This window comes from Nomascus leucogenys, chromosome 13 (genome assembly GCF_006542625.1).
Source record: "Nomascus leucogenys isolate Asia chromosome 13, Asia_NLE_v1, whole genome shotgun sequence".
Lineage (NCBI taxonomy): Eukaryota > Metazoa > Chordata > Mammalia > Primates > Hylobatidae > Nomascus > Nomascus leucogenys.
In genome coordinates, this window is record NC_044393.1 from 25,875,789 (window position 1) to 25,889,652 (window position 13,864).

General features: G+C 53.0%; 1 protein-coding gene across 1 annotated transcript in view; it reads left to right on the plus strand.

Annotated features, from left to right (window-relative positions):
- The first annotated feature begins 398 nt into the window (after positions 1–398).
- Positions 399–13,864, plus strand: part of TGM2 (transglutaminase 2) — a 36,873-nt gene continuing 23,407 nt past the window's right edge. The window contains exons 1-3 of the mRNA XM_003253565.4: positions 399–582; positions 4,092–4,271; positions 9,764–10,006. Of these exons, the coding sequence (XP_003253613.2) occupies positions 573–582; positions 4,092–4,271; positions 9,764–10,006 (433 nt within the window). The 5' untranslated portion in view covers positions 399–572. The remainder of the gene's footprint in view (positions 583–4,091; positions 4,272–9,763; positions 10,007–13,864) is intronic.

Sequence of the window (13,864 nt, forward strand, 5' to 3'; positions counted from 1 at the left end):
AGTGTATCTGTGTTTGTGTGTGTATCTCCACAGCCCTGTCTCAGTGTGTCTGTGCCTGCTCCCCGCGTATGTATATCTGAGTATGTATGTGTATGTGTTGGGGGTGGGGAGGTGTTCTTGATCCCAGATCTGACCTAAGAGTCCGCATCTGTGTGTCCAGGTGCACCCTGGTTGCGTTGTGTGTGTCTGTGAGGGTGCTGCGTGTGTCTGTATCTGAGTGTGGGTGTCCAGGTATCTGTTCTCCAAAGTCTGACTCTGTGGGTCCAGGTGTGTCTAGCGTCCTGGGCTAGTTGTGTGTCCCTGTCCGCTCCCCCAGGGGGCGCCCTCGCCCGACCGCCGTCCCTCCCTGGGGCTCCGGTCCCCTGGGTGAGCCCCAGCGCTGGCGGCGTGGGCCGGAGACTGGGCAATGGGTGGCCTCCCAGGTCGCCGCCTTCCTGCGGGGCCCCGCCCCCGGCCCGCCCCAAAGCGGGCTATAAGTTAGCGCCGCTCTCCGCCTCGGCAGTGCCAGCCGCCAGTGGTCGCACTTGGAGGGTCTCGCCGCCAGTGGAAGGAGCCACTGCCCCCGCCCGACCATGGCCGAGGGTGAGTATCAAAGTCACCGCAGCCGCCACTCAGGGGCCCCGGGGCGTTGGGGGTCAGGACCCGGTGGGAGCTGAATCCCTAAGTCCTGATTTGGAGAGCAATAGGCAGACTGGGCTGGGTGGGGAGGCGCCTCAATGCTGCTTGGAGCCTCAGTTTCCCCGTCCACAGTGCATAACCATTAACCCTTGCCTCCCTGGATCAGGTGAGGCAATGGAACGCGAAGGGGTGTTGTAAACTGTAAAGTACTGTCCTGGCGGACCACTGGCACGTGTCCCCGGTCAATCAGTGGGGGCTGGCTCCCCGATGTGTGCCTGGAGCTGTGCAGGGGGTGCTGGCCTGGCCTCAGAACACTTAGGTTTGGGTGGTTCTTGCCAGCCAGGACCAGGTGGTGTGCATGCCACCCCGGTGGGGTGCAAGCCAAGCCTGGCTGAGTCCTTGGCTCACAGCCAGAGAGGAGCTTTCGGCATCCTATCCAGGAGCCTTCGGAAGTCAGGCTTGTTCTTCCCGCCCTCACATTCTGCAACCCTAGACCTTGGCCACTTGTTGAGTCTCGCCTATAAAATAAGGACAATAGTGTCAGCCTTTGGTGCATCTGTGAGGAACGAGCGGAGTGGAACAGAGGCTTAATTAATTTCATACCGGTGCCCCCGACTCCCCCCACCACACACAAGCAGCACTGTCGTAGGTCCCAGCCGCAGGAATTTCTGCAATGGAGGATGTCACTGCTGGACCCAGAATCCCAGCTGGCTCTTGGGTCAAGTTCATCTGGGGATGGCTTCTGCACCCATTGCAACCCCCAGGAAGGGGTGTGGGACAGGGACATGGGGCAGGTGGAGCAGGAATGGGTGGCAGGAACTGTGGACCCACCTGACCCTGCTGTGTGATCTCAGCCACCTGCCTCCCTCGGACTCAGCTCCCAACACACTGTGATGTGTCCCTCGGTGGCCACTTGTCCTCAATGCATCTTCTCACCCCCATGCTCAAAAGCAGGGCTCAGTGGGGCTAGGAGATCCTGAAGATGCCAGTTATGATGAGCCTCCAGCCCCATGTCACAGTGGCCACTTCTGACAGAGGTCTCATTGGCCTAGAAGACCTAGGCCTTTTCTAAGTGCAGAAATCCTATAAATCCTACAATTCTGGACCCCATTGTTTCTGCATCTTTGGAGCTGGGCATGATTTCTGGAAACCCTTCTTCGGACAATAGATGGAGAAAATGCCGCAGCTCCCACAGCCCAGGAACTGGCCATATCTCCAGCGTCTTCCACGGGAACAACAATGGCCTCTTTCCTGCTCAAGCTCCCTGGGACTGAAGTTTCCAAAAACAACATTTCCTCGCCGCAATAGGCCAGCAGGAAGTTTTTCCTTCTGGCCACTGAGGTCTCTTCTGTTGTGATTACACGGGGACCGACATCCTGATACTTCAGTGGCACAGAACTATCTGCTCCCAGGTTTGAGAACAACACAGGACATGGTGGCGAGGGGGTGGTCATAAGAGGGGCTGGAGAACAAACTGAGCTGTAGAGAGGTGGTTCCCAGGGCAGAATCCTACAGAATCCTGCAGCTCTGGATTCCAATCCCAAAGCAGCCACTTGCTCTGGGACCTGGGGCCACCTGGTGTCTTTGTCTACAAAATGGGAATCATGATAGCATCTATGTAAGTGGAATTGTTTTGGGATTTAAGTTGAGATAATTCACATATAAGGCACTTTGCATCTCATTTTCGGAATAGTCAATGGCGAGTGGGAGACCTGAGCTCTCCCACTGCAAGGACCAATTTGCGGCGTGACTTTGAACAAATTCCTGCCCCTGGGCCTCACTTGGACCACATGCTGTCCAGTGGTTCCACACTCGGAGAGTCTGTCTTGCCCACTCCTCCCATCTTAAGGGCTTCCCAATCTTGACCTTGAGCTTGCCAAGGTTTATGAGACTTGTTTTCCCCCAAGACCCCCACCCATCTGTCACCCTGACCGTGCCCTGGTCCTCTGCTCCATCTGAAACTGTAAATGGAACTTTCACATATCAAGCTTATGTCCTGGGCTGGGCCCTGGGGAAGGGGGTTCCCAACACGTCTTCTAGACTCACAGCAGCCCCTTGAGACTTCAGAGGAGGAGGCACAGAGAGGGAGAGACACTTATCCAGGCTCACACAGCAGCACAGCAGAACTAAAACCTACCTCTGGAAGTCTCCAAAGTTCCTATCATGTTACAAATGTTTTGTTTGGAGAATATTGAACATACACAAAAATAGACAGAATTGTTTAATAAATTCGTATGTCCTCATCACCCAGCCCTGACCACCGTGGCATCTCCTGCCCCTGCACACCTTCATCTCAGACATCACATCATGTCATCTGTCAATGTTTCAGTATATGCCTTTAAAGGATAAGGACTCTCTTTTTTAACACAAACAAATTAACAAAAATTCTTTGATATCACCATTATGCCATCAGTATTTAAATTTCCAGTTGTCTCATACATGTAATAAATGTTTTAAAATGCTTTTTTGAAATGAAGATCCAAATAAGATCGATACATCACAATGGGTTTAAGTTTCTCTTTATAGCTTCTCTCTTCAATGTTTTTTTCATTTTCTTTCTTGCAATCTATTTATTAAAGAAACCGGACCCTTTGTCAATAGTTTCCCAGTATGTGAAGTTTGTCAATTGCATCCTGGTTCTGTGTTTAACTTGTTCCTCAGCCCTGGGTATTTCCTGTAAATTGAACATTGGATCTAAAGGCAAAGCCCATGTAATTGACCTGTACCAAATACTGCCGCTGTTTAAACCAAAAGAACCCTCTGATAGCAATAGAATAGCTCGTGTTTATTGAGTATTTATTACACAGCAGACATTGTACTAAGTGTTTTACATGAATTAATTCATTTCGTGCTCACACCAGCCCTGGGAGGTAGATACTGCTGTTCCCATATCTGCTGGAGGTCACACAGCTAGGAAGTGCCACAGGGGGTCACAACCTTGTGATTAACAGATTTAGGGAAAGCTGGGCACTGTGGCTCACACCTGCACTTTGGTAGGTCAAGGCAGGAGCATCGCTTGGCCCAGGATTTCGAGAGCAGCCTGGGCAACGTGGCAAAACCAAAAATGAAAAAATTAGCCGGGCACATACCTATAGTCCCAGCTCACTGATAAATGAAAAAATTAGTGGTGCACGCCTGTCCTCTCAGCTACTCAGGAGGCTGGGGTGGGAGGATCCCTTGAGCCCGGGAATTCAAGGCTACAGTGAGCTATGATCACACCACTGCACTCCAGCCTGGGCAACAAAGCAAGACCTTTTCTCAATTAAATTAAAAAGAAAAAAAAGGGTTAGGGAGATTGGGCCCCGCCCAGCCCCTGTGTGACCAGGGCTGGGGAGAGAGGTCAGCCGAAACAATGGCTGTGCTTTGTGGGGAGTAAGAGGGCACAAGGCCCCCCATGTCTATGGAGGGCAGGTGCGTCACTGGGGGTCTGAAGGATGCCCCCGAGGCTCATGCGTCTCCTTCTGTTCCCGTAGATCTGGTCTTGGAGAGGTGTGATCTGGAGCTGGAGACCAATGGCCGAGACCACCACACGGCCGACCTGTGCCGGGAGAAGCTGGTGGTGCGACGGGGCCAGCCCTTCTGGCTGACCCTGCACTTTGAGGGCCGCAACTACGAGGCCAGTGTAGACAGTCTCACCTTCAGTGTCGTGACCGGTGAGTACCTGCAACCCCACTCCACCACCACCACCACCACCACCACCACCACCACCACCTCCTCTTCACCCCGACATGCCCCAGAACCCTGACAGAGAACAGGACAAATAACTTTACCCTCTTTGTTCCCTGGGAGATTGCCACCTGTCATCAGCCCCATTTTAGAGATGAGGGAACTGAGGCCCAGAAAGGGAGGAGATGTCATGGCAGACCACCAGCTTTGTGAGCAAGTCTGTGCCTCTGGACCCCGGAGCTTCTGAAAGCCTATTATCACCAGGGTTGTAGGTCAGCCTTCAACCAGGAAAGTTCATCAAGATCCCATCCACAGGCTGGGCACGGTGGCTCACACCTGTAATCCCAGCACTTTGGGAGGCTGAAGAGGGCGGATCACCTGAGGTTGGGAGTTCGAGACCAGCCTGACCAACGTGGAGAAACCGTGTCTCTAGTAAAAATACCAAATTAGCCAGGCATGGTGGCGCATGACTGTAACCCCAGCTACTTGGGAGGCTGAGGCAGGAGAATCGCTTGAACCTGGGAGGCAGATGTTGCGGTGAGCCAAGATCGCGCCATTACACTCCAGCCTGGGCAACAAGAGTGAAACTCTGTCTCAAAAAAAAAAAAAAAAAATCTTATCCACAAGCCAGGCATGGTGGTGCATGCCTGTAATCCCAGCTATTTGGGAGGCTGAGGTGAGAGGATCATTTGAGCCTAGGACTTTGAATCCAGCCTGGACAACGTAGCAAGACACCACCTTAAAAGAAAAAAGAAAAAGATCCTGTCTGCTCTTTCCCATATCAATACAACTTTCTAATCCCTCTGCTGCCTGAAATCCATGCAACCCAGCCAGGCACTGGGATCAGGCCCAAATCAGGCCTGGGTGGCAGAGAAAGAGCCCAGCTGGCTTCAGCCTTCTATGTGGGCAGTTCTGGGTCCCAGCAGTTCATTCTCCAAGCATAAGGAGGCTGCCTCAATCTCCGGGGCTGGACAGAAAGACCAACATTCTAGCGCAGGCTGGGCTGCCTACCTGCTGTGTGACCTTAGGCAAATTACTTAACTTCTCTGAGCCTGAGTTTCATCATCTGAAAGCCCTCACATTGGAAGGTTGTTAAGTGTCTGCTATGGGGGAGGGCCTGCAGATATTTGCAGCTGTTGTTTATCTTTGTACTGGGGCCCCAGGGATAGGTAAAGGGATGCCAAGTCCCCAGGTGTCTCATCCCCAGGTGCATGGTGCCCAATTTTCTTTGTTGGCCATTCCTGGGAAAATGGCCTCAAATGCCAAATCAGTGGGGCTGGTTTCCGGTGGCAGCCACTCCCTTGAGGTCAGTGAGGGGCCACCTGGCTAGGACTCGGGTTGGGAAAGACCAGCTCTTTCTGAAGTCTCCGAGGGCAGAGATGGCAGCAAGCATTCCTTGGCTGAGGCCTGCATTGAACTAGAAGGCCGTTGATAAGGCTTATCATGGGGACTGCAGGCTAGCCTCAGATAGCTCCTCCATCCTTCTCCTCCCTGCCCCTGCCCTCCTGGTGGAGACACACCCACTGCCCAGGGGCTCCCCAACAAGCACACTGGCCCCCATAGGTCTCTTGCTAACAGAGCCAAGGAGCCCCCAGCAAGTCTCTGACCTTCCAGCCTCAGTTTCCCCCTCTACGAAGGGGAAAGTTAGGGTACATGGCAGTTAAGGGCTGGGTCTGGTGGCCTGAGAAGAGTCAGAATTGTGATAGTGAAAATCACAACATCTATGGGGCACCCACTGAACGCATGCTTGTCTTGAATCCTCGAAGCTCAGAAGTTATAAAGGACTCCATTTTGCAGATGGGAAAGTTGAGGCTCAGAAAGGTCAAGTCACTGGCTCAGGAGGGTCAGTCACACAGTGAGTCAGGGACACAGAAGGCTTCAAACCCTGACCGCAGAGTGAGGCTTTTGATCCCTATGTCCCTGCAGCAGGCGCATTTATCACAAGTGCCTGCCATGGGCTCAGTGTGTTCCCCTGTGAAATGGAATGGTAGATGAGCTGCTGGCTTGGGCAGCCTGTGATTTCTACTTTCTTTTTTATTTATTTTTCTTTCTTTCTTTTTTAAAACTTTTATTTTAGGTTCATGGGTACGTGTGCAGGTTTGTTATATAGGTAAACTCGTGTCACCGGGGTTTGTGGTACAGATTATTTTGTCACCCAGGTGCTAAGTCTAGTACCCAAGCATTATTTTTTCTGCTCCTCTCCCTCCTCTCACCCTCCACCCTTGAGGAGGCCCCAGTGTGTGTTGTTTCCCTCAATGCGTCCACGTGTTCTCGTCATTTCGCTCCCACTTACAAGTGAGAACATGGGGGATTGGGTTTTCTGCTCCTGCGTTCGTTCGCTAAGGATCAGGCCGCCTTCTTTCCTCTTCTCTCACTCTCCAGACGTCCCCTTTCTTATTTCTCCTTCTCCAGTTGTCTGGGCAGCGTAGTGTTAGGTAATTAGGGCCCTGAGTTTGGGGTTGGGTGAAGGGCCGCTGCTGACCTTCCCACCCCAGCAAGCTAATCTTTGTCCTCCAGTCTCCACCAACTTATCTCAAACCATAACCAACCTGCCCTGGTCACTTCCGCAGCCCCTGTAGGCAGCCACGGAAGAGCCCAGATCTCTGAGTACAGAGTGCACACAGCTTCCCTGTCCAAGCAACCAAGAAATTCCCTGGGCCTGGGGAAGCCTGAGGGACAATACCAGGAAACCAGGCCCTCCCCGAACTCCAGTTCTGGCCTGGGTCAGCGCCCCGCTCAAGGCCTGGCCAGGTGACTCCGCTCCTGTGTGGGAACATTCTAGCTTGTTATGGGAAACTGAGTCCCAGAGAAGCAGGAGAGGTGGCTAAGGTCACTCAGCTAATGGAGCATGTGGCCTGACCCCACACATTCTTAGATATTGTGTGTTTTCACCCAGACAGTTTGAGACCCGACAGAGTCTCTTATGGGGTCCAGGCCACACTAGACAAATTCCATCCTTGTTAGAGGGATAAAGTTCCCTCCAAGGTGGGGTCGGGGTTTGAGGGGGTGTGGCAGTCACAGTGGGAGTGAAGTCAGCCTGGAGGAGTGAAAGGAACCCTTATGAGGCTGATAGAAGGCTTTACTCTGGAAGGTTCTGCTCACCCACCCCATCCCGGCCCGGCCACCATGGTCTGGGATAGTGGCCAGGACCCCTAGGCTCCCTGTGGTCATTTGGGCCCAGAGTGGTCCTCATGGTGCCTCTGGTCCCACAAAGAGGATGGTGTAGAACCGCAGCCAAGGAATTTGTGAAGCCAGCTTACGTGAGCAGCGGGCGGACCGTGGGACAGCCTGTCCTTCTCCTGTTCCCCTGGGATCTGGGAAGAAAGGGGTGTGTGAGTGTGTGTGCATGGCTACCCCAAGATAGAGAGAAAGGGAAATGCGTGTCCTGACTTGTCCCCAGGGGTGACATGTCAACAGCGACAGTGGTGATGGGACCTGGCCCAGGCCTGTTGCCACAGAGACCAGATCATTGATCCTGCGAGTGGGGACATTTCTGAGATTGGAAGGAGCACCCTTAAGAATTATACTGGGACCACAGACAAACTGAGGCTGTCCTGAGCAAACTGTGATGCTTGGTCACCCCAGCGCCACCCCTCTCAGCCTTAGTTTCCATATCTGTGAAGTTCTTCAATCGAACTAGACAATTTCTACATTCTACTCCAGTCCTCACAATCTGCTATTTGGCCTGAGAGTTCAGATTTTTAGTGGCCCCTTTTAATAACACTGATGACAGCTCACATTTCCTGCATGATTACTGTGAGCTAGTCACTGTTCAAATGCTTTCTATGAACTCTCTCACGGAACCCTCTAAACAGAGCCAGGAGGCGTTCATGAAAACTGAACAAGACTAACTATGATTTCCTGAGCACTTACTATACACCAGGAGCCTTGTGGGATGCTTTGCATGCCTGTCCTCTTTAAGCTTCACAACAACCTTATAGGGAGGTACTGCCACTGGCCCCATTTTACAGATGAGAAAACTGTGGCATAGAGAAGCTAAGTAACTTGTCCAAGTTCATAGAGCCAGTTTCGAACCTGAGATCGGACCCTCCCAGGCATGTGGCCTAAGCCTGTTGTCTTCTTGGATAAGAAAGAAGATCAGAGAGGCCTGGTGATGTGGCCCAGGTCACACAGTGCTCAGGGGCAGAGTCGGGGAACCAGACCTAGGGTGGGTCTGGGACCCCAGGCCTACCTGGCTCCTCCCCAGATGCCAGCTCTGGAAGTCAGGGAGCATTCAAAGGCTTCCAGTCGGCCCCTGGCACTTGGACAGGGCCTGAGAGGCCTGTGTCGCGCCTGTTAGTTCATGGTTACATTTGAGCTGGGTGTGGGTGGGGCTGGCTGGCAGGGAGGAGGGGGCTGGGGGCTGGGAGGGAGCCCCTGGGTGAGCAGGCCCCAATAATGTCCGCAGTGGGTGGGCAGAGCTGCAGGGAGGGAGATGGAAGAATAAAAATAAACTTTCCTGGGCACCCGCCCAGCCAGGCAGAGAACGTCCTCTGTCTCCTCTCCACCACCCATGTCCAGAAAGTGACCAGCCCCTCCTCGCCCTGCCCATGACTCAGACCTGCCTGTGGGGGCGGGCCCTCCCCTCCACCTGGAAAAGCAGCTGCTTTGAGCGTGTGCCCATCACTGTGCCTTTGAGAACCCGGCCGGGGAGCATCCTCTTTGGGAAGGAGAGGCACCATAGAAGACAACCGAGAGCTAAAGACCCACTTCAGATGTGACCTTTGCCACAAACTCCTAGGATATCCTTGGGAGACCCCTTCGCTCTGAGCCTCAGTTTTCTCACCTGGGCAAGGGGTCGCAAAGGAAGCAGGTGTTTCATGAAGTGTAAAAGGCTGTAGGAAGGTGAGGGGTGGTTATGACCAGCATCTTGGAACGGCCTATGGAGATGCGGGGGACAGCAGTTGGGGGGCTTGGGGAGACAGACGCCTTGAGGCTGTGTGGGCCAGCCAGCATCCTCCACTGGCCTGCAGCAAGGGCTCTCAGAGGACCGAGGTCCCTTCCTGCTCAGCATCTGGGCTTCCTTCTGTGAGAGAAAAAGCGGACGCTAGCAGGTAGAGGATGTAGGCAGGAAAGGAGGGCCCTGGGGCATCTTGCCTAATCCTTGTCTATGCTACACAAATGGGCCAGGTGATCCCAGAGAGAGAGATGGGCTTGTCCCGAGTCACTTCATTGCAGAGCAGTGGAACTGAGCCTTGGCTCCGGGCCACATGGCCCCTCTCTCAGGAGGACTGCCTAGTTGAGGGCACGCTGTATGCCTGTGGCTTTTTATGCATTCCCACAAAACCACCCCGAAAGGCTGGGGTTCTCAGCCCCCCTTTACAGATGAGGAAACTGAGGCTCAGGGAGACAAAACTTCTTGCCAAAGTTATTTCAGTTGTTAGTGGCAGAACTAGGCCTGGAGCCCAAGCCGGGAGACCCCAGGTAGGTGCCCTGCCCTGCCATCCCTAGCTCACGGCTACTGTTTCTCCCTCCACAGGCCCAGCCCCTAGCCAGGAGGCAGGGACCAAGGCCCGTTTTCCACTGCGAGATGCTGTGGAGGAGGGTGACTGGACAGCCACTGTGGTGGACCAGCAAGACCGCACCCTCTCGCTGCAGCTCACCACTCCGGCCAACGCCCCCATCGGCCTGTATCGCCTCAGCCTGGAGGCCACCACTGGCTACCAGGGATCCAGCTTTGTGCTGGGCCACTTCATCTTGCTCTTCAATGCCTGGTGCCCAGGTGAGCCACACGCCATCCACTCACAGCGTTGGGGTGGGCAGGGATGGATCCGCCCATGGAGGAGGCTACTGGAGGTGGGAAGAACAGGGGATAAGAGACACACATCAAAGTGGACTGAGTGAGGCCCACTGTGCTCCAGCCTCACAAAACCCTCAAGACATGAGTACTCCTGTTATCCCTGTTTATAGAAACAAAATGAGGCCGGGCTCAGCGATCCATGCCTGTAATCTCGGTTCTTTGGGAGGCTGAGGAGGAGAATCGCTTGAGCGAGCCAGGAGTTAAAGACCAGCCTGGGCAACAGAGCAAGACCCTGTCTCTACAAAAAAAAATTTAAACAGTAGCTGGGTGTGGTAGTGCACGCCTGTGGTCCCAGCTAATTGGGAGGCTGAGGTGGGAGGATCACTTGTGTCCAGGAGGTCGAGGCTGCGGTGAGCTATGATTACACCACTGCATTCCAGGCTGGATATCAGAGTGAGACCCTGTCTCTAAAAAAATAAAAATAAAAAGAAGCAGAATGATATCCCCAATTCCATATAATTACCAAGGGACTTCACTCCCTGTTTGAGGCCTGTATATTCCTAGACCACTATGAACTGGGGCTTGGTGGTGACTCGGTTTCAAAAGCCCCACATCAGGAATAGGGTGCCCAGCTGATGCCCAGCTGATGCCCAGGCCCGGGCACTGTGTCCTGGTTCTGTTTCATGGGGCCCTGGTTTTTTTGTGTTTTTTGTTTTGTTTTGTTTGAGATGGAGTTTTGTTCTTGTTGCCTGGGCTGGAGTGCAATGGTACGATCTCGGCTTACTGCAACTTGCGCCCACCAGGTTCAAGCAATTCTCCTGCCTCAGCCTCCCCAGTAGCTGGAATTACAGGCATGTGCCACCATGCCTGGCTAATTTTTGTATTTTTAGTAGAGACGGAGTTTCACCACGTTGGCCAGGCTGGTCCCGAACTATTGACGTCAGGTGATCCACCCGCCTCGGCCTCCCAAAGTGCTGAGATTACAGGCGTGAGCCACCGTGCCCGGCCGAGGTGGGAGGCCCTGTTTTAAATCTCACCCAGACTGGTTTGGGGAAGGGAAACCGGAAGGTGAGGTTGGTGGGAGGGTTGGGGAAGGGGGGTGAGTAGGAGCAGTTTGACCGTCCAGCTGCCTCCTTACACACTATCTCAGTCGGGCCTCTCAACAGTCCCAAGGGGGAGATGACACGTCCCCACTTCACACACAGGAAACTGAGGCTCAGAGTGGCTGAGTGGCCTTTGAAAGCTCTTTGAATAAATAAGTGGACAACCTTGGACAAAACTAGAAAGTCAGAGGGGAGAGCTTGGAACAAAGAAAACTGACTTGAGCAAGGGGGAGGAGGCAGGGGTTGCCAGTCACCTCCCCAGGCCTCGATTTTCCCATCTAACTAGCAAGGCAGTCAGATCTAATGATCTGTTTCCTTCCTGCGCTAATGAAATAAAGCAGGGCGAGAAGCATCACGGGCCAGGCCCCTCCTGGGAATCGGGTGTCCCTCCTCACAAGGGCAGAAATTCTGGCCTCCTGGCTGTTAGACAACCACCTTCTTGCTGGCCACTGCTTTATTTTTTTTCTTCTCTATTTTGAGGCATTTTATATTTGAGCAGAAATATTTAAAAATTTTTCACCTTTCCATATTTTGATTTTTATTTCCCAGTATAACAGTAAACCATGACAGCATTCTCTTTAGAAAAGCTTCAAGCCCAGGTGCAGTGTAATCCCATGCTTGTAATCCCACACCTGTAATCCCGGCACTTTGGGAGGCTGAGGCAGGGGGATCATTTGAGCCAGGAGTTCAAGACCAGCCTGGCCAACATGGTGAAACCCACTGTCTCTATAAAAAATACAAAAATTAGCCTGATGTGATGACACACATCTGTAGTACCAACTACTCAGGAGGCTAAGGTGGGAGGATCGCTTGAGTCCAGGAGGTTGAGGCTGCAGTTAGCTGGGATTGTGCCACTGCACTCCAGCCTGGGTGACAGAGCAAGACTCTGTCTCAAAAAAAGGGGAGGGGAGGGCTTCAGGGCTACAGAGAAACGGCCTCCCTCTTTGACCCCTCCTCCTTGGGGGACACCATTGTTAGATATTTTGTGGGGGCTCACCTCCTTAGGTCAGTCTGTATGTGCCTGGAGAAGTTGCTGTATTTTATAGGTCTCTGTCTTTCTATCGCAAACATAAAAGGATCCCACCGTATACATTAACCTACAACTTGGTTTTTTTCCCTCGCAATACACCGCAAGGCTCTGTCCACATTGGTCTGCATACATCTGCTCATTCATTCTTTTTTTTCTTTTCTTTTCTCTTTTTTTTTTTTTTTTTTGAGACCAGGGCTCTCTCTGTCACGCAGGCTGGAGTGCAGTGGCGCAATCTCACCTCACTGCAACCTCTGCCTCCCTGGTTGAAATGATTCTCATGCCTCAGCCTCCTGAGTAGCTGGGACTACAGGCATGCACCACCACGCCGGGCTAGTTTTTGTATTTTTAGTAGAGACAGAGTTTCACCATGTTGGCCAGGGTGGTCTCAAACTCCTGACCTCAGGTGATCCACCCACCTCGGCCTCCCAAAGTGCTGGGATTACAGGCGTGAGCCACTACGCCCGGCCACATCTGCTCATTCTTTCTAAGGGCCTCGAGTGTCCTGTGTCTTGCCCATGTGGATGGTCCAGCCCCCACTGATGGACATGAGGTTGTGCCCGGAGGCTCATGGCACGCAGGGACTGTGCGTCAATGAGCACCCTTGCTTCAGACCCTGTGGCTAATGGAATGATTTCTCGGGACAGAAGTGGCCTTACTGGATCCCCCCTGCCCCATAGGTTTTGAATTTTAGTCAATCTGCAGAGGGTAGCAACTAGTTGGCAGCTCTGCCAACAGGACAGGAACACGCTGGTGTCCCCACCCTCGTCCACACCACAGGGTTTCAGAGTTCAGGGAATGGGAAGCGCGGTTCTGGGGGATGGCCCCTTCCTCCTGCTTGGCCTCACCCGGCGGCCGGCGGGTTGGACTGGCGGTCAGCCAAGCGGCACAGTGACTAAAGTGACCCACATCCCGGGGCGGGAGCTGTGGAGCTGGTGATGCAGAGGCAGGAAGTTGGGCTGGGGTGAGCGCAGGGGCGCTGCGGGAGGAAATCAGTCTGATGGGTGGGAAAGGGCTGGGTCTGCCTGGAAAATGGGACCCTCCTGTACGTCAGCTCCAAGACCAATATGATCCAGTGCCAGTTATATGCAAGGCTTCACGTCCCCAGTGCCCCCACCTTTACCAGATGGAGACCTGAGCTGGGGACGTCACAGTCTTGGCATCCTGAGCTGGGGTGGGGACAATTCAACAAGTACTGACACTCATTCTAATGTTGAAACACCGTGGGTTCTTTCTCTTTCATTCTTTATCCCACACCACCCGGCTGCTGCAGAGCCATTATAGTTCATTGACTTCAAGGTTAATTTTTATAGAAGTTTCCAGAGCCAAAGATCAGAATACACAAGAGACTTGGCCTCTTTCCCATTTTTCCTCACTACGATAAAGGGGGTGCTGCTGGTCACTGCAGATGGGCATGACAAAGCCCAGGGGTCTAAGGGTCCGGCAGCTGCTTCCTTCCCAGGCCAGCTCCTCCATTAGACCCGGCAGGCAGAGTGCCTGGGGTCCGAGACAATTTTAGGGGCCCGTGAACATGTTTAATTTAATTTAAAATCAGGAGAAAAAAATGAACATTTAAGTTGAACAATAGGTTTTAATATGTAGTATTGAGATAGCTGTCATTAACCAAGGCAGTCATAACATTCAATTACTTTTTTTCTAATGGAGGAAGGAATGCATGAAGTCAAGAGTGCCTGGGGCTCACCAAAGTCA